Raw genomic sequence first — 20,211 nt, 5'->3', positions numbered from 1 at the left:
AGAATGTGCTAACTACTGGCCTCTCCCAGCCTTCTTTCTAATTCTTGACTTTGGAAATGGGAATTCAGCCACTAAGTACTTTTTGATGTGCAGCTGTCTTTCTCAGAGAGCATTAACCAAGACAGTGTCTTCAGGTCTCCTTTCTTCTTCCTCTGTGAGGAAAGAAGAAAAAGGAACAGAGCTCTCTGAAGTATCTCCCTGGCTTCACAACATCCCCATAGTGGGCACCTAATCTTTGAGGTAGTGTGCAGTCCACATGCCTGCCATGAAAACTAAGGTACTTAAGCAAAGTATTTCCTTATTTACTTGGATATTTGGCAGAGTTTTCTCCCTTAATTAATAATTCACCATAATTTGCTGTGTGTGCTCCACGTGTAAGCATGGTTATTTTAAAAAGTTGTCAACATAAACATTCCCATAGCAGAATCAAGGAATTACAAATAGAAGAAATTGAATCGACTTCAAAGAAAAAATCAGGATGAAAAGGGTGTAAAGAAAAGCAGAGTACTTGATTCTGTAATTTTTATTACAAAACAAAGTTCAAACCCTTTACATGCTGACATTAAATGTCAAATAGAAGTTCATCACAAGCAAACCTTTTTAAAAAATATACATACTGTATATATTTACATTCAAGTTTGAATAAATGATGTCAAGGTGTAGTTCAGGTTCTAATCTTCACCCACTGTGTAGATTTGTTTAACTACAAACTAAATAGTGATTGTATCTTCACTCAGGCACATGGAGAGGTAGAAACTGCTTTTTAAAAGAAAAAAAACTGGAGTGCAAATGTAAAGATCATCATTGAAGCAGCTGAGCTACAACAAGGAGACTCTAACTGGCTTTGGTCATTCAAGAAGCTGAATATATGTAGCCTGTCCTTTAAATTAAACTAGAAAAACATTAGGAAGATGCACTTCTGAGTACATCAAAGGGTTGACAGAACTCAACAATTGAATGGCCTGCCACCCTGCACCCAAACCTTGCATATGATTAATTTAGGCAACATAGCAGTGGAGCTGGGCTGGCAGCTGGGCATCTTTTCCCTGATAAGATACAAATAAGATGCAAACAAGTTGCTTAAGAGACATCAAATATCTGTATACACACCGCCTGGAATTCAGAAGCCAACTAAGGTATTTCCTTTCCCAAGTGAAATCTCTATTAATTTTTGCCCATACCTGCCTCCATCCCAAACTGAGCTCTAAGTCTATATAGAGGTGGGGGCACCCCATGACTTCTGCTGGCCAAGACTCCTCAGACTCAAGACTGGACCTCATGAAGGCTCTTGGGCCTGAGAAGGGCTCCCCGGGCTCCTGCCAGACTTTGTGGGGCTTGTTCCGGTTCTTGAGAGGGGGAGTTGGAGGGAGGCCACAGAGGTGGCTGTGGCCAGAAGCCCTTCTCGTTCCCTTTTCTTCTGTTTCATCCTGCGGTTCTGAAACCAGATTTTGACTTGAGTGTCATTGAGCTGCAAGCAGTTGGCTATCTCGATGCGTCGGGCTCGAGTTAAGTATTTATTGAAATGAAACTCTTTCTCCAGTTCTGTCAGTTGTTTGGTGCTGAAATTCGTGCGGACAGCGCTGGAGGGGCTAGCGGCTCCGTACTCAGCGAGTTTGCCTGCAACGTAAAGACAAGGCGTTAGCGGGGAGGGCAGAGGATGCAAAGACTCCGGCTAGCAGTGGGGCTAGAGTTAGAATTCAAAGTCATAGTGCACTCCTCCTGGTCTCCATGAACACAGTTGTGCCAGGAGAAATACTCCACAAAGAGCTCCTTCCTCTAATATTCTCAAAGCCCGGCACATTTTCTGAGCCTGGGCACGCTTAATGAAATTGGCCCGTTTTAGAGAGGCATCAGAACGTATTTCCGATGGGAGGCACCGCCGCAAAACGCTCCCAACGCAGTTCCGCGGGGGAGGCTCTTACCCCAGCCCCAAGTGCCTCCATCCAGAGCCCAGCGACTTACTTTTCTTAGGGGCGTTCCTCTTCACTTTCATCCACTCGAACGTGCTGAAGGCGGCCGGGAGGCCAGAGGTGGGAGAGACGGACTTGGGATAGGCGCCCTGGGCTGGGGACGAAGAGTGGAAGGCCCTCGGGTGGCCATCGGCTGGCTCTTTGAGACAGGCGGGGAAGGAGCCAGGCTCGCTGAAGGGCGCGTAATCCACCTGTCCGCTGAGGAGAAGGGAGCCTCCACGGGAGAACACCGCCGAGGTGGCGTAGTGGACGTGCGCCCCGCCATCGTCGGCCGTTCGCCCGAGAGCGCCTGGGAAGTCATAGGCGGACCCGGGCCCCAGAAAGCCGTAGTCCGCGCCCCCGGCCGTCGCAGCGGCAGGTGCAGTGCCAGGCTCGTAAGCACCCTCCAAGGTGCATGGCGCGTACCTGGGCGCAGTAGGGGACGGCGCGGGAGGCTGAGCTGGGGCGGCTGGGGGCGAAGGCGTGGGTCGGGCAGCGGCCAGGGGCAAGCAGCTGACAAACGCGCCGTCGCCGCTGCTCAACGGGAAAGCGGGCTGCAGGGCCACGGGTCGGGCGTCGGCGCGGCAGAACTTGGGTGCGAAAGTGAGCACGTCGCTACCGACCCCACCGCCGCCGCACGACACGTACTCCAGGTAGGAGTTCATGGTTCCAGCACACTGTCCTGAGGAGTCAGGCCAGGATCCGGGTGAGGAACCCAGCAGAAGCCGGGCAGAACCGCCGCCGTCTGCGCCTCTCCGCCTCTTCTTTCTACCCGAGCTGCCCTCGCCGAGCCATGGCGAGCGAATCGGAGGTAAATAGTGGCCTAATATACTAGCCGGGGCGGCCACGTGGCACTGGCTGGCCAATGGGCGCCTTCTCCGCTCGCTCGGGTTCCGACAGGCGCGGCTCTCTGCGCCTGCCCTGCATCCAACTTAGCCCAACCAGCCAGGGGCCGCCGCCCATCGCCCCCAGCCCCAGGGAGAGCGGGCAAGGCCGTGGGGCTGCTTGTGGAAGGGCGGGGCGCCTGCTCCCAGACAGGTATTGGGCGAGGGAGGGGGAGGGAGGCAGGACTGGCCGCTCTGGAGAGGGCCAGGGTTGGAGCGGGTTGAGAGCTTGTTCTTCTGGATTGTGGGAGGCTCTACTCTCGGGTGTGGATTGTAGGTGCCGCTGGGTGGAAGGGGTTAAATGGGAGCGTGACTTTCGGCCTGTGGGACTGCTGTCAGCCCTTCCCCAAGGAAGGTAAAGTTACTTTCTACCCCTTTTCCTCTTCCCATGCTCTTTCGGGTTTTCTTGACACTGGTGTTATCCCTCTCCAAAACCTGGAGCAGATGTTTGGTTTTCCCTCTTTTTCGCCTTGGTGCGATTCATGGGACTTCCAGCTGTAGGTGCAGAGGAAATCTTCACTTTTTGACTAAGATTTCTTTTCACGTTGCGTTGCAGCATTCCCTTCAGCTTCCTCCATCCCTTTCAACTTGTGACAGCCTGATAAGGGCACATATAGTAGTGCCAGGTTTGGGTATGGACAGAAAATAAAGTTTCTGCCTTGTAGGTCGTCACAATAAAGAATCACCCTTGTGGGGGACCGCTTCTTGTGCACCTCTTTGGGAGGCTGGCACATGCACCGTGCTGCTCAGGCTTTCAATGAGGCTCTTGGCTCAAGGGCGTAAAGGTTTCCCAGGGACAGGTCAGAGCTCAGAGGTTTGGATGGGCTTGTATCTTGAAGCAATTAAAGCTTCTGTTCCATCAGATAAGTGCTGCGTTGTCTCTTGCGAGTGAAATCTGAGGGCTTGCAATGTTAATGGGCTCACATCTTTCCCTTGATAATATGGTTTTGTTTACTGAGTGTAGAGAGACGGGAAATAAAAGTGCAATTGGCACAGGAAACCAAGAGTAGAAGAGTTACAAAGAGAAGCTTTACATTGACAAACTTTCCAACTTCCTTGAGCATTTTTTAAAATGTGTTCTTCTTTGGGGCTGTGGGAAATTACGTTAAATAAACAAATAAAGGTTACTTGCACACATTACTAATGAAAGAGGATGGTTTCTTAAAACCTTGTATGAATGAGAACTCTAAAGAGCCTACTCTTAGCTTATTCAAGTACTCTTGAGTACTTGATCTATTATAGCCTCTAAGTTATGGTGACCGAGGTTTTATTATTGTTTTACTGGTCCACTTGTCATCAAAGAGTTATTTACCCTTGCCCAAAATTCCATTTTGAGGCAGTTTGAAGAATTGAAGCCATGACAATCCAGGGAGCCAGCTCCTGACTTGTGAATAAACAAAGCCACACCAAAATGTAGATGCTGGTGAGGTTAAAGGGTCTCCAGGTTAAGTGCAGGATGGACAGACACCCAAGGGTGAACACAAAACTTAAGGGATCTGGGTTCCTGCAGTGCTGTAGTTCTTGGGTTTGATTGAAAAATGGAGTCCTATGCTGAAAAATAGCTTTCAACCTTGAACTAGCCACACTATTTCCCTGAAGGAAGCACAATTTTGGAGATTTAGTAAGTAGAAAGTGTACTAAAAGAGGTTTTTTTAAAAAAATTTTTGTTTTCACAGCTGTGGTGAGAGTGGGGAGTCAGGAGTGGGGGTTAAAGTAAGAGTTGATATTTGTTCAGACCCAGTCAGCAGTTCCCAGATAATCCCATACAAACAGTTACATTCTGATTATCATTCTTGCTACTCTCTTTAATCTCTGAGTCCCTGGCATATCAGACACCTCAGGGCTCAGAGTTGCCATCTCCATTCCTGGATAGGTTCTTGACTTACTCAAGAAGTCCAGATGCTAGTCCTCTCATACCATGATTCAATACATGTTTGCCAACTAAGGTTAGGCAGGAAGTGGGGTGGGAGGAAATACTCTCAAACCAAAGAATCAAAAGATCCATTTTTTTATATAGGTCTTACCTCTACTATAAATCTACTCCAGAAGAATCTCTTTTGTATGTGTTCTGGGAATTGAACCTGGGGTTTCACACATGCTGGTCAAGTGCTCTACCATGGAGCTATGTCTCCAGCCCATATTCCAGAAGAAACAATCTTTAATTCTCTCAAAAGAGATTGGGAGATAGTATTGGGGAAAATGTATATAGGAATGTGAATATAGTGTATTTTGAGTAACTTTAAAGTTTGTCTTAGATGTTCACAGTGTATGAGGAAAATGTCTTATTAATTTTAATACTTGTTCAAGCCACGATTTCCCAAGGGTTACTTCTCTTCTGGGTCCTAATGGTGTGGGTTCTCTGTGGGAGGTGATAGAAGAGGAGCCAGACTGCCAGGTTGTGTTTGATGTAGGAATGCTTTGAAATCTCTCCTATCCTGCTCATCAGAGCAGCCACACCTTACTCATTACATACCCCTCTCCATGCCTACATTTCTCTCATTCTAATAGCAAACTTCTTTTCTACAAACAGAAGTGATGGAAGGTGGCAACTTAGTCTCATGTGTGTTTAAAGTTGTTCCTAACCAGCCCCTGGCAATTCCCTTCCACAAGACTACTGGGCTACCCCTTGGAGTCATGAGCACAAACCCTTGGCTCCACAACCCCAAAACATAGAAGGTCTTTTGCCTGTTGGGGTAAATATGGGTGGAGGGTCTTTTTTCTTCTGACAGATAAAAGGAAATGAGATTAAGATGCAGGTCTCTGTAGCACTTTTCAGACATCTGAGGATAGAGGTGGGAATAAAAGGAGTCCTAAGGACAAGAATTCTAAACCAATTAGAAGTTTATTAATAACACAACCTTCTCTGAGGAAAACACTTTAGAGTGATGTGCCTTTATAGAGCTTTATAGATGAAAGACTCAAGGGTCAAGCTAGTGTTTGACATACAGTAAGCACTCAATGAGTGTTTCTTGGACAGAAATAAAGAATGGACACAGTGGTATGCTTTACCATGACTGAAACTGGTTAAAGGATATCCTTGGATTATTGACTCCTAAAACCACTTTAGTGGGTAGGAATCACCACAGAAGCTTGTTTAAAAGTGCAGATTCCTTGGCCACTCCCAGAGATTTTAATCCAATAGGTCTGACTCAGGAATCTTTATTTTTAACAAGCCTCTTGAAGGATATTCAGCAAGGTTATTTGGAACCACATTTTGCAATTTTCTGCTTTGGGAGTTGGAGGGATGCAGTATGGTGAGAAAGGAGATGTTTGTGTGGGAAGAACCATGAATAGTGAAAACTCATGGCTAGCTAATGCATGAGTACATCTGTAAAGTATTCAGAAAGCTGTAGAATGACAGGGCAGAGAGAGAGGTCAATGTCAAGGGTAAACTTTGGTCCAAATGGGCTAAGGTTTCAGAAAATTTATCCTGAAGTTGCAGTCTGTAGGTATTTCCCAAGTTTTATGGACCAAACAGTGCTTTGCAGAGACCGGGCTCACTTCTGCTTCTTCCCATGTCTCTGGCTTGGCTTTGATAATACCAGTGGTTGGGGGGAAGTAAAAAAAAAAAAAAAATGTCTCTTTCAGTCTCACCAGAGAAAAATTAGAGGTTCTGAAGCAATGGCAAGAGGGAAGGAGTGAGAATGGTGGTCTTTTACTCTCATTTTCTTTCATTTCTCACTCAACCCTCATTTCTTCCATCTCTCTCATCTGGCAGGTACATTTGAGCCCCAGGGATACAGAAGGGGTAAAATGTTTTTGGGCCTAAGAATTAATTCTTGTTCTGGTTAAAGGCTGATCTTTCACAGTCTAAGGTGGCAAAGGTAAAAGGCACATTAAAGATAAACTACATCAAACTCTTGATTTTAGAGAGGTAGTCACTTTACTCAGAAGGCACTGCCATCCTGCCAAAAATAAGGGAGTTTTGACTCTCTACAATCTATTGCCTTTCTACATCCGGCAAAGAGGAAGAAGTAAGGCAGGCATCCTCTGTTCTGTGGCAGGCCTCAATCTGAGCAAACAGGACAGTATTAAAGGAATCATCCTTATTTCTGGGAGACCACACAGTAGGGCTGACTGAGAGGCCTACTGCCCTCCCTTTGGGATTTGTTTGCTAAACCCCCACCCTAGACTTCAGTACTTCTACCCTGAGTCTTCTACAAGACAAGTCAGACATAGACCTGGGTCTCTACCCTCTCCACCACCAAGCAAGGGTAAAATAGATCCCCTTTTCTATTGAGTTTGGCCAGCATCAGGGACCTGGAAGGACAAAACAAGAGGTGTCCCAAGATTAATTTCAATGAATAGAGCAAGTACAGAAAAGACATATATGAAAATGCACAGGCATACCCAAGTCAGTTATACTTGTACTAATCATTTACAATTTGTTCTTGTATCTTTAAAATAGGTAATAAATCCACATTTATATGGTTCAAAATTCAAAGGAGTATGCTGTAAAAAGTCCTTCTCCCACCCTTGACCCTAGCTGTCTAGTTCACCTTCACATCAGTAACCAATTGTCTTAATTTCTTGTGTATCTTTCCAGAGATACTTTACACCTGAACAGTTCATCTCCCCCACAGTTTTTTACACAAATGTAACATGATAAACAGATTCTATAACACATGCTTTTTCCCCTATAGTATCTTGAAGATCCCATATAAATACATACAGAACTTCCTGGCTGATTTTACGACTTCATCCTGTTCTACTATACACCTGCCACAATTTATTTAGCCAGTCCCTACTGATGGGCACTTAGCTTGTTTTCAACCTTTCACTATTACAAGCACTTATTCAAGCTTCTACCTATTAGAAAAATTCCTATAAGTAAAATTACTAAGTCAAAGGGTATGTACACTAGCAACTCATTTTGCCAAACTGTTCTCCTTTAAAATGAATCAGTTTATATTTCTAACAGTAACTTGTGAGAGTTGGTTTCCTCACACCCTTACCTAACAGTGGAATATTATGGTTTATTTTTTATAACCTGATAACTGGAAAAGAGTAACTTTTAGGCACTCTTAGAGCATCTCCCAGAATGTCATTCTTCCTTATCTTTTTAGTTCTGTTTTACCAATGGTAGTATATTGACACAGAAAAGGTAAACAGCATGTCACATCCAATGTAAATAGTCAAGGCCAGATGTCCAAAATTATTTTCTATACTATTCTGTTCCATATAGGGATTAAGGAGGTTCAAAGAGAGGGGGTGACTTCTAGTATCAGCTCTAGACATATGACATAAAAAGCACAAAAGCTTTTTGACGTTGGCTAAGAGGTCTCCTCTTAGTGGTCTGATACCAAGAATAAATTTCTGTTGGAATCCTCCTAAGAATACCCTTGTGGAAGCAGAGGGACTCTGATTAGCAGTCCAATGTGATCTAGCCCTAACCATTATCTTAGATTCAATATCTGGGAAGCAGTAGGGTGGTGGTGTAGTTTTTAATTTCCCTGAGACTTATTTATATCTGGCCACCCAGGATCTAAGTATTGATCAGCATGAAGTAGGATGTTTCCCCTAGGTTTTAGCTTTATATAGGATACTCACTTGGACCTGGTAAAGATGATACCCCCCACCACACATACACTTCTAATAATAAACCTATGAGGTTAGATATCTTTATTGACTGCTTCACTGATGAATCTGAAGTCCAGAAAGATTAAGTGGATTGCTTAGGGTCACACTATGTATCCGTAGCAAGGCCGAAAATACAATGTAGACCTGAAACTGAACTCCTTAGATTCCCTTGCAGTCTCTTCCCCCTCTGTTCATTCTGGTGAATATCCTGACTTCCAAATCAGACCCTCAAAACAGAAAACTAGGAATTAACATCTACAGCTCCTCTTTTACTCCTCCAACTGATCACCAAGCCCTGTGAGTTCTATCTCCCTTCAGTTTTATTACATTAATTCCTCTGTACTGGAATATATCAACAGCATCCTTATTTGTTCTTCTTGCCTTCTGTCCTTTTTCCAATCAAATACAATACCCCCAAAGAGTTAGCTTTCAAAATAGATAACATGTCCCAGCTTAAAACCTTCCCTGGTTATCTAGAGTAGATCCAGACTCTCTAATGAACCTCTTTTCAATCAGAACTACTCTCCTTGTTTTAAGTCCAGATCCTGTTCTTTTTTTCCCTCTTCATTTTTGCATGAGTTGCTTTCTCTGCCTAGCATGCTCTTCCCTCCTAGGCCTGAAAAACTCAGTCTTTAAGGGGAACCTCAATTCACCTCTTCTGAGTAGTCTTTTTGATACTACAGTACTGTTAGTGGTTTCTTTTCTTTATTTCAGGAACAGTTTGAGCACATTTGTTAAAGCACCTATTACATTGGTTTGTTTTATTTGAGTAGGTTTTTTTGAGGTTCTGTGGTAATGGGGATCTAACTTAGGACCTTGTGCATGCTAGGTAAATGCTCTACCACTATGCTACACCCGAGCCCTATGACATTATTGTAGGATTATTTCTCTGTTACTAGACTGAGGGGTGCAAACCATTAATGACTCAACTTTGTATTGCAGAGCCCAGCACAGGGCACACAAGACCTGTTCAGTGGTTTTGCTGAAAGGCAGGAGGAAAGAGACAGACTGAACCAAGAACTGCAAGACCAGAGTTTTCATTGCTCAGTGATATCCGGATACTGTGTAAAGCTTAATGCTTCAGATAGTCAGATGTGACAGGAATGGTGGTGCATGACTATACTCCCAGTTACTCAAGAGGTTGAGGGAGGAGGATGGAAAGTTTAGGACAGCCTTGGTGACTTAATGAGGCCCTAAGCAACTCAGCAAGACCCTGTCTCAAAATTTTTAAAAAGTGTGTGTGTGTGTGTGTGTGTGTGTGTGTGTATGTGTGTGTGCGCTAGGAAGTAGCTCCACTGTAAAGCCCCCTGGGTTCAATCCCCAGTACAAAAAAAAAAAAAAAAAAAAAAAAAAAAAAAGCTGTTTTCACCCAGCAAAAAGAGTGACTTGGCCAGAACTTTTGTATCTTTTACAAAGATGACATGTGGCACTCTATAAGGGGTATAAGAATACTTCACCACCTACTCCCCCTAGACCCTCTTTCTTGCAAACAGCTGTAAAGTTAATGATTGCCCCCTGAAATGTCCAGTCAATTCGTATACGGTGCTTCTAAAATGAACCTAAGAGAACTGAACTAAAAATACTCAAGAGTCTTTCCCTTAGTGTAGAAAAAGGAGACCTTTCATTGTACCTGGTGTTGTGTTTTTATTGTTATTTTAAATGGCATTCAAGTTTATCCCAAGTTCAACATTGGTCTTGTTACCCTACTTCCTCCCACCCAAGTACTCCTACAAGCAAACAGAAACTTTTAAACAAGAGTCTGCAAAAAACCTTCTGACCCTTTGGGATTTTTCTTGTATTGCCTTCAGAGATGATTTCGTCCCTTTCCTGGGAGAAAGCAGCTTGTAAGGGCTTCTGTCGCTGGGGCAAGCAGTGGGTGGAGAGGAGCTGGGGGAATGCAGGGTGTGTGGGGGGGGTGCGAATAAGTCGCCAGGCGCCTGGAGTAGCTCGAGGGCGGGGCTGGCGGGCGGTAGCTCGGGTCCCCGGAGTGCAGATCCCGCTGCCCCGTCTGCACCGCTCCCCGGTGGGCGGGCGCGCGATGGGTCGCGCCCTCCGTTAGCGCTCAGCCCGCGCGCCTGCGTCTCCCCAGCTTGCGGTTTCTGGTCGGCTCCCAGCTGGCCCAGACTTGCTCAGAAATAGGAGGAACCGCTGTCGAGCGAAAAGTGCACACCGGGTGATTGATGAACTCTTAATAGGACTAACCTCTCCCGCCCCCCACCCTGGAGAGACACACACACACACACACACACACACACACACACACACTGAAATCCACCCAGCCCCTTCCCGGGCCTCATCACGGGCGATAGGGGACGCGGTCGCCAGCGGGTAGGGTGATTAACTCACCGTTTGTCTTTCTGAAAGTGTTCCAGGTGGATTCAGGACCTCTACCCCCAGCCCGCGCGCACGCGCGCGCGCGCGCACGTCACGTGCTGCGCGGTCCAAGCGGGCTTTGTGCGGCGCGCGGGCCAAACCGCCCAGCCACCCCGGCCCGCTGCGCCTATTGTTCCCCGCGGGGGACCGAGGAATGCTCTGACTGGGGTCCGCACCAGTCCCCTCCTTGTGATGCCTCCAGGTCCAGAGGATGGGTCGGGGCTTCCTTTGTGTGTTCTCTGCGGCCACTGGCACGGCGTCGTCACTGCCCCCAAGGGAGCAGGGACGTTGGTGCCAGCTCCCTAGAGCACCGCTTGTCCGACCCCGTCCCCGCGTGGCCCTGGTGAAGGAGATAGGGAGGGCTATGGGATTTGTAGGGCGGCGCTGTGAACAATGGAGCCATTAGAAGGCCTTCTCCCATCTCCTCACAAGCCAGGGACGCTCGTCTCCCCACCTAGCCCAATAGGCCCTCCTGGCCTGGATTTAAGCCCCGATTCTCGGGCAAAAACATTCCATCTACCAGAGCTTTCCATGAATCCTGATTTAAACTAAGATCTCCTCCTCCCCTGGCCCTCACTAATATTAAAACCGCACTTCTTTTGTGCTTTTCCCATATCTTTTTCTTACATAAAAATGAGCCAGATAGCTATAGAAACTTGTCAAGTATATTATGTTATGGGCTTTGAGTGTAACTCAGTGTCAAAATGCAACCTGGGTTTAATCCCCACAACCAATAAATGAACAAAAATATATTTTGTCACAAAATCTAGACCAAGAGGACACATGTTCCTACCTCACAGATGTCCTGGGAACCCCTCACCCACCTCTGCTACTGCAAGGTACTGAACATTTGGCTCTTCATGTGTGGAAACCTTTTGGTTTTCTTCACACTGGATCTGTCCTAAAAATGGATCTTTGAACTTTACAACTTGCCAAGGTGGGTGTGAGACCTGAGAGAACTCCTTAAAAATAGGCTTCATGCCATTAATACAAGTTCATTTGACACCAACCTTGAACCCCACGAAATATGGACCTTTGTAGCTAGAGTAGAAAACAAGGTTACAATAGAAATAAGGTTCCATCCTCGGGGTTGACCTTTCTGTTCACCATCCTCCACAGCACCAGGAATGCAGTAAATGCAGGGGATTCATCTGCCTAGTCTTTCTCTCTCCATCTGGGCTTTCTCCGGTTGAAATCTGTGAGAGCCAACACTCAAAGATGGGAAGGACTGGGCTGCAGACAACCCAACCTCAGTTTCCTAAGTGTCTCATGGGTCTAGGAATAGGTATGCTTACCAAGGCCCTAAATATATCCTCTGAGAAGTTGCTGTGCCCAGGAGTAATTGGACTATAAGTCTCTGGGGACTGGGGCTTTCTACCTTTCATCTTGCCTACTCATAAACTTCTCTTCTCCCCATTTTTTTTTCTTTCAGTTCCTGAAAGAAGGATCAAATGCCAAGAACTCCCACATGAAGAGGACCTTCCTAGATCTGTAACTGGGATTAGCCACTTCTTGAATTCAGCAAGAAGTTTCAGCTAACTCTCAGGATAAAGCCAAAACATGCCTGTGACTGTCCCCCAGGTCAGGCAGAGGAGCACTTGTTACTAGAAAGAAAGCTTACTTCTTTGTTATTCAAACACACACCCACACATATCCTCTCCATCACTAATGAAAAGTCTCAACAGATGGAAAGCCTAAGCTCCCAAACCTGCAGGCTGAGATGATACACTTCACTCAAGGGCAAGTCAGCTGGTCCAGACTGGGGGAGGAGAAGGGAGAAGTAGCTAGTATAGGTAATCACTATCTCTTAATACTTCTTACAGATAGAAATTCGAAAAATCTTGTTCAACAAGGTTAGCAGCCTCTGGAGCCTTGGAAACCAATTTGGCTGAAGTGTCTCTGATAGGGACTGGGCTTCAGGCTGCACCAAGGGGAACATACTTGTTATGTATTCTCTTTCTCTTTCTCTCATTTGAAATCTTGTACAAAGAAATGGTATAAATGGATGGTTAGCTTAATGGTTCCATCAGAGGTGGATTTTTCTCTGTCAGTTCCCTGGATGAGGCTGAGGTCTGAAAGCCAAAAAACAGAGTATGTTCCTAATCACTCTTTCTTACCTCCTTACCAATGGCCTGGAGAGTAATCCTGGCCAAGTTCCTCTGCAACTTCCCCAAACTCCTGAATAGATCAGTAAGGTCTGGACACACCACTCCAAACTGAGTACTGATTTTTTTCCCCCGTTGTTGCAAGGAAAGCTCTCCCTCCACCTAAGTCTCTTCCTCTACTCCCATTGGTAACAAGCCTTTCCATCTGCTTCACTGCTACCCGGCCTTAATTTACACTTGATTGCCTGGACAGAACAACCAGGAAGCTCTAACGACTGCCACCCTTCATCTACACCCGTAGGCCTAGGCTTGTAGCCCTGATCTCTTCCGATCTCAAGAAATCCCACAACCTCCCTGACCCCACCTTTCTCAATACGTTCTCTGGAGTCAAAAGCAGAGCTGGCCAAGACTTAGCGAAACACACATATCCTCCCCTTGGGCAAACGAGGTATACCCCCCAGAGGCCAATGCCCCGAGCAAACCCAACCCTTCCCCGCCTCCAGGCGTCGGCCAGCGCTGCTTATGTGTGGCCTCCTTCGCAGCAGAACCTGTAGGGAAGCTGCGCACATAATGGCGTGCCTGCTCCCCTCGGACGGAGCTGCTCAGGGCACCCTCTACACAGTGCTGGTCGGTGACGCCTCCAACAACCTCGATCCTTGGTGCGCTCCCATTTGCTCCTAGTCCACTCGTCTCTGGAGAGACAGGAACTGGGGTGGAGATTTCCTTCCCTGCCAACTTCCTCCTGCAGGTCCCGTTGCGGGTCCTCGGCAAGAGGAGAGGCCAGGGCCCAGGGCGCCATCGCCGGCCGAGCTCCCCTCCCCCACTATTCTTTCTTTGCTTCTGAGACCCGGGTGGGAGGAGGCAGGCGCCTCCGCGGATAGAGCAGCTATTGTGACCTTCCCTCTCAGAGCGGGAACCCAGCCGAGTGTGCACCGCCAGCGGTGGCGGGGGAGGAGGCTACTGTGTGCAAACCTGGGATGCAGAAAGGGTGGCACTGAGAAATGAATGAAGGTTTGCAACTCGGGCAATTGGACCCTTCAGAGAGCGTACGGTTTTGTTTAGATTTGGGTCTTTCCTAACACTAATTGCAGGTTCAAGAGGAGCGGAATTTATGGCGAAGGCCAAGGCGGCTTGTTTATAATTTATGAAGTTTTAAATGGTTGTGCCGCGGGCCCAGCTCTAACCCGGGCGGGCGGCCGCATGGGAGCGCGCCCTCCCAGGACTCAACGCCTCCCCCAGCCTCTCGGAGCGACCGAGTGTTCCCCATCACATGACTCACACCAGGGACAGGAAAGGATGGAGTCTCAGGAACCTCCAGAGCCTGGAGATGGCCGCAGATTTAGTGAAAGGGAACCCTTGCACCCCCACCCCACATACTCAAAATGAGGGCCTCGGGAGGCTGTGGCTGCCTGGAGAGGGAGCCCGTATGTACCCCGCACTTCCTTGGAGCTTGAGTATGAGAGGAAGCTGTTGTCAGCCCAGCTAGACACCTTTTAAAGTCTAATCCATGAAACCCTAAGCCACAGATGACGCTTGGGGCTTTCCAGACACCCGCAGACTCAGCAGATACTCCTGCGGTAACACACCGCGCTGGAAAACGCCTGGAGCCGTGATGCATTATGTATTTTTATTATTATTTATGGTAGGAAGAGGAGATGAGGGAAAACCGGGCTGAATCTAAACAGCCTGACAATTCATCTATTTAATATTTAGCCAGTTAAGAAAGGTGGTTGTAATCCCTGCAAGGCAGCGAGCTTTTCTTTGATTTCCCTAATAGCTTAAAAAATAATTTCTTACAAGACAATTAGAAATTTTGCCTATGGATGCAAATTTCATATAAAACAATGTTAAATCTTGAAAATGGGTAAAATATGCCTTCGTTTGAAGTCATTTATTCTGTTGATACACTTCTACAACATATATACTTTAAACCCCGCTCAGATAAAGTGAAATTTAGCAAAAAGATATCCCCTCCCACCACAACCTAACATGCCATTTTAAAAACAGCACAAAGGAACAAAAAAACCTAAATATTATTTTGAACCATCATTACTTAGCGAAACACAAACATCCAAATAGAAACGATTGTTGTTCCACCAGAAGAAGTTAAATTATTTCCACACGATAGGAATTTCACCTCCTGTCACCGGGGATGTAGTAGGAGTTGCATTATTTGTCAAATCAAACAGAGATGCCTGGGTCGACTTTGCTGAAATACAAAAGAATTAAACCTTATCTGAATGCATTTTCCAAGTGCCCCCCTCCCATGGAATTGGGTGCAAATTGTCTGTCCCTAGCTTGAGCCACGCTAATATTTACAAAAACGGTTATAAATCTTTGAAGACATTTTGCCCCTTTTGTACAAAGAAACAGGAGTAAACAAGGTGTTTATACGTGTTATGTTCCATTAATGAAACTTTTATTACTTTACATCGTGGAGAACATTTGTTTTTCTTTAGAAATGAACTACAAACTACCACAAAGGAAAAATTTATGACAACGCTTCCTAGAGAAAAAGCTTGGGTGCCTGTCTCCAAATGATCGGATTTTTTCCCCCATGCACCTTAGCTTTTTCAAAGTACAATTCTTCTTACAACTTCTCTTGTATCTTGTCTTTGATTGTCAGTTTTCTTTCAAAGTTTATTTTTTATTACTTAATGCAGAAAAATGAGCTCTGGCCTCTCTAATGTAACATTAGATTGTATCTAGAAAGAAGGTGGTAGAAACAGCAAAGCAGGCTCTGCTTTAGCAAAACCCTATCCCAGTCATCCCACCCAGAACATTTCTAGGTTTGCATCCTCAGATCCCCCCACCATATCAATAGCTGGAATGAAATAATGGAGTACCTCCCAGACCAACTAGTGCAGCAGATTCCAAATTAATAGAATGATGTTTTTCAAAGGGTCAGTCTTTCATAAAGCCTTCCACTGGGATTGTGTGAAAGATATAGGCAAAGTGATCTGCTTGCAAGTGTGTGTGATTAACACAGATACACTTCCAACTGAGAAAATTTTTTATTCTAAATATTTGTTCAAATAGTACCAGACAATTTGAAATCATTAAACTGTGTCGAGTGGTGAGGGCTGTGGCTGTTGAGAAATGGCTGTTGAGAAATGACTAACGGGTGTCATGCCATGCCACTGGGCTGCCTGACTCTACCCATGAAGGACAATTTGTGGTCTTAATCCTTTACATCAACTACAAACACCAGCCACGGTTACAACTGTTCAAAACTACTCTCTCAACTAGTTCAGACCAAGGGACTAAAGAGGTGAAATGTGGCCCCCACGGCCTGGGAGCGCGTTCCTAAGCTCGGCTGGAGAATTCTACAAATATACATATAAATACATTAAGACGAGGATAAATAATCAGGGAAACGAAATGACTCGCTTCAAATAATAAATACAGATCGTTTAGTCCGATGCAATCCTTACAGGATGGGAAGGAGCATATAAATTAAGGTCTCAGAAACTAAGCTAGACGCGGGCCAGGCCCAGGACTCTCCAGGCTCTAGTGCCTCTGCAGGGCGCGCCGCCGATGGGTCTCAGACTTACCTTCGGGGCACTATTACCAGATTAGAGTCCCTCGGTCCGCAGTATATGGCACTGTCAGGCTTATGGGGGGAGTATTCTTGCGGCTGATTTATGGCGAGTCACCCAAAGGAGGACGCGCACGGAGGGGAGGCCCGGTCACCTATGCCTCTGGCCGCTGATGGTTGGGCCAGAGCGGGAAAGGGGGATCTCCGAAGCCCCCTGGGCCCCACTCGCCACCCCTCCCCACCACCACCAAAGCAAAAGAGGTAATTGCGCCGCGAATTCGGGCCCACGGCGACCGCTACAGATGTGTCAGTTTGGGGGCCTCGGGCAGGCGTCCCTGAGACGAGTGGTGGGCGGAGAGATCTGTGTAGGTGGGATGAGGGTCGCATGGTCCATGGTGGTGGTTGCCAGGAATTTGCGCGGCACAACTGTAGTCCACGCTGGCCGAAGATGGGTGCGAGAGGTGACCCAGATTGAAGACCGGCCCGGATGCGGGCGCCATGGAGTCGACGAAGTTGCCTCCCACATACACTGGGCTGCCCTGCAGGTTGGCGCTGGCAAAGCCGCCGCCGTTGCTCGCCATGGGGTGGGGCTCGAACTCGGGCGCCGCGTAGCGCTTCTGCTGTGGCAGGCAGCTGCTGAGCGGCGCCGTGTAGGCGGCCAGGCCATACATGTTGGGCTGCGATTTGGCGAAAGCGGGCGGGGAGGGCGCGTCGTAGGCCAGGCCAGGCACCGGCGGCAGCTGGCCAGAGTATGCCACATGGCCCGCGGCGCCGCCGAGCGGCGGGCTGCGCTCTGGGGACTGGCCGGCTGGCGAGTGCAGGATGCCCTTGGCCTTCTGGTCCTTCTTGTACTTCATGCGCCTGTTCTGGAACCAGATCTTGATCTGGCGTTCGGTGAGATTCAGCAGGTTGGCCATCTCCACGCGACGCGGCCGACACAAGTAGCGGTTGAAGTGGAATTCCTTTTCCAACTCCACCAGCTGAGCACTAGTATATGCTGTGCGCACCCGCTTGGACGCTGGGCCAGGCGGGCTCTTGTCCTCGCAGCTCTCTCCTAGACAAGGGAGGGAAAGAGAGTGGGCGCTGAGCGAGGGGATAAGGACCCTTTGGAATGGAGAGGGGTGCTTCCCTGGCTTCATTTTCCTCCACTACTTCCTTCATTTCCAATCCTGGGGCGAATAAAGGGCTGTGAGATTCCGATGGGGAGCTCGCTTTTCCGCATCCAGGCCTACCTATCAGTCGCACCTGAAATCTCCATCCGCCTTCTGAGGTCCTATTCACTGGGCCCTTCCTTCCCACTCCATCCTAAACCCATCATCTCATCTCCACCCAAAGGCCATGAAGGACTTTAATGAGAGATTAGGAGCAGCTGGTAAGGCCTCCCCCGTGTTGAAGAAAGGCCAGACTTCTTTGAACACTCCTCCCACCCTCTGCTGCTCCTGGGGGTGGGGGGATCTCCAGCCTGCCTTGCTTAGAGGCTGGCTCCTGGGCAAAGCACCCTGCGGGAGTAAATAATGGGAGCAGGGATCTTAATACCTCATTGTATCCCAGCTGCACCCAGAGATAAGGAGGTGATAATCCCACCCCCAAAAGTACTAACATACTGCCCCGGAGTTTTAGAGGTCCCAAGACCAAGCAGGAAGCATTTTGAGCATGGCAGTGCTAGGTGCAGTGCCTGGACACTGGCTTCCACCACCCCTGCCACCTCTCAGCTGCTTGTCTACTCCCTCACTGGGAAGACAAATGGATTTCTCCTGGGAGGGAGGGCCTGAGCCTGAGCCTGAGCTGAGGAGGGAGGAGCAGAAGAAGGAGCTTACAGGCAGGAAGACACCTTCCCCCTAGCAGTAGCAGCCCTAGGGAGCAGCAGACCAACCAGAGACCTGATAACAAGCCACATCCCAGGGTTCAAACTAGCCCTGGACCTGGAAGCATGTTCATCTATCTAAAAATAAACCCTGTTAGAGAACACAAGGCCAGAACATTTCAGGAACCAACCAGTCTGAGAGAAAAGGAGCAGGTGTCAGAGCTCCTGGCCATGCCCATCTTCTACATGCCCTGGATGGACCTAGAGAAAACCTTCTCAGTTCCAGGGTCTTCCCTTTTAAGGAGTGAAATCCAAGGCTGCTCCTGTTTCCCAAAATATCCTCTCCCCCTAGGACATGAGTTTCCTCATTATGGATTTGCTGGAATAGGAGAATTGGGCTGGGATAAGCCAAGTAGAGTCTCCTGGCTTTGCCTTATAGGCCTAGAAATCAAGTGGATTCAAATCCACCACTTTACAGTTTTGTGGACTTGGGCAAGTTGCATTTTTGTCTAATGATTTCTTTATCTATAAAAAGAGAATGTTACCACATACCTATCCTCAAAGTATTCTTTGAAAACATTAGAGAATGCTTGCAAAGTACTTGGTGTGGTTCTTAACACTCTTTAGACATTAACTCATGTTAATTTAAAGGAGTAGGATTCATAGGATATGGGCTACATAAACACCTGGACTTAGGAATCATATTACCTGTCTACAATTTTTAATTTTCTTTTCTTTCTTTCTTCCTTCCTTCCTTCCTTCCTTTCTTTCTTTCTTTTTCTTTTCTTTTTTTTTTTTTTGTACCAGGGATTGGACACAGGAGTACATAACCCCTGATCCACATTACCATCCCTTTTAATTTTGAGGCAGATCTTGCTAAGTTGCTGAGGCTGGCTTTGAACTCTCAATCCTCCTGCCTCATTCTCTCAAATGGGATTACAGTGCCACCATGCTCAGCCCTTCCTTTCTTTTAAAATTGAGGCAGGGTCTCACTGTTGCCCAGGCTGGCCTCAAACTCCTGGGCTTAAGTGATTCTCCTGCCTCAGCCTCCCCAGTAGCTGGAACCTCAGGCAGGTGCCACAGCACCAGGCTCTGTCTTCAAAATTTAAAGAGATGTTGGATGGAAGTGGGTGGGAGCTGAGTTATAACCAGAAGCTCAGGAGAGCAGATAATTTGTCAGTATAAGCAAAAGCTCTTATTAATAAATATGAGACCTGTCCAGCAATGGCACTAGCAGCCCAGAGTGGAAGTGAGCACCTTGTCACTGCAAGGGTATGACCCCAATCATAAACATTAAAAGGAGTAGGATTTTGGACCTTGACCTCCAAGGTTGCACTTAAAAGTCCTGAGTCTTCTGGTTCCTAAGTGACTGGGGCTTCCTGGGGCCATTCTATAGGGGACCTGGTCTAGGGGTGGTCCCCTCAGAGAGCTACCTGCAGTGGCACAGCTGTTCTTCTGCTTGGAGTTCTGTCGAGACTCTTTCATCCAGGGGAAGATCTGCTTGCTGATGGTGGCTGAGGAACTAGAAGCATTGGGCCCACCCTTGGCCTTCTTAGCAGGAACTCCTCCTCCAGGATTGGTGGGTGAGGAAGGGGGCAGGGTGGGTGGTGGAGGTGGGGGTTGTGGGGGCTGCTGCTCTGAGTTCAGACCAGGAGGCTGACTGCCACCACCCCCACTCTGGCTGTTCCCAGTGCCAGGTCGCATGCAGCTGCCATTGAGTTCAGCCCCCTTGTGGCCTGGGACTCGAAGAGGTGCAGAGTTCTGGATGGAGCAGGCAGAACCTGGATAATCAGTGTCCAGGGAGTTGGCAGCAGTAGGGGGTGGATAGGGCTGATGAGGGTTGCTGTAGCCATAAGTATCAGTGGCTTTGCTGTAGCCATAGCTGCTGAAGAGTCCTGGGTTTTCATAGTATGCAGCCTTCTGCATGGTGCACTCCAGAAGCTCCAGGGCCTGCTGACCCTGCTCAAATAACATTGAC

General features: G+C 47.5%; 2 protein-coding genes and 2 long non-coding RNA genes across 5 annotated transcripts; 1 reads left to right on the top strand and 3 right to left on the bottom strand.

The window, feature by feature from the left end:
- Nucleotides 1–508: 508 nt before the first annotated feature.
- Hoxd1 (homeobox D1) lies at nucleotides 509–5,026 on the bottom strand. The gene is made up of 2 exons (XM_005324634.5): nucleotides 1,963–5,026; nucleotides 509–1,617 (listed from the first exon to the last, which is right to left on the bottom strand). Exons 1-2 carry the CDS (start codon nucleotides 2,612–2,614, stop codon nucleotides 1,277–1,279), a joined length of 993 nt encoding a protein of 330 aa, XP_005324691.2. The 5' UTR covers nucleotides 2,615–5,026; the 3' UTR covers nucleotides 509–1,276.
- Nucleotides 2,811–12,809, top strand: LOC120893062 (uncharacterized). The gene is made up of 2 exons (XR_005738018.2): nucleotides 2,811–2,987; nucleotides 12,219–12,809. It is a non-coding gene; the product is annotated as an uncharacterized LOC120893062 (long non-coding RNA).
- Nucleotides 10,033–12,224, bottom strand: LOC120893061 (uncharacterized). The gene is made up of 2 exons (XR_005738017.2): nucleotides 10,760–12,224; nucleotides 10,033–10,561 (listed from the first exon to the last, which is right to left on the bottom strand). It is a non-coding gene; the product is annotated as an uncharacterized LOC120893061 (long non-coding RNA).
- Nucleotides 12,810–14,504: 1,695 nt separating the features above from the next.
- Nucleotides 14,505–20,211, bottom strand: Hoxd3 (homeobox D3). Of its 2 annotated transcripts, XR_005738016.2 has the most exons (3): nucleotides 19,667–20,211; nucleotides 16,446–17,483; nucleotides 14,505–15,100 (listed from the first exon to the last, which is right to left on the bottom strand). XR_005738016.2 is itself a non-coding variant. In XM_040294505.2 (2 exons), the coding sequence occupies exons 1-2, from the start codon at nucleotides 20,205–20,207 to the stop codon at nucleotides 16,726–16,728; spliced, it is 1,299 nt and encodes a 432-aa protein (XP_040150439.2). In that variant the 5' UTR covers nucleotides 20,208–20,211; the 3' UTR covers nucleotides 14,505–16,725. The 2 variants fall into 2 exon arrangements, 1 of the variants encoding a protein (XP_040150439.2); XM_040294505.2 differs by having other exon boundaries at nucleotides 14,505–17,483.

Source organism: Ictidomys tridecemlineatus, chromosome 7 (genome assembly GCF_052094955.1).
Source record: "Ictidomys tridecemlineatus isolate mIctTri1 chromosome 7, mIctTri1.hap1, whole genome shotgun sequence".
NCBI classification, from domain to species: domain Eukaryota; kingdom Metazoa; phylum Chordata; class Mammalia; order Rodentia; family Sciuridae; genus Ictidomys; species Ictidomys tridecemlineatus.
This window is presented reverse-complemented; position numbering and strand designations above follow the sequence as displayed.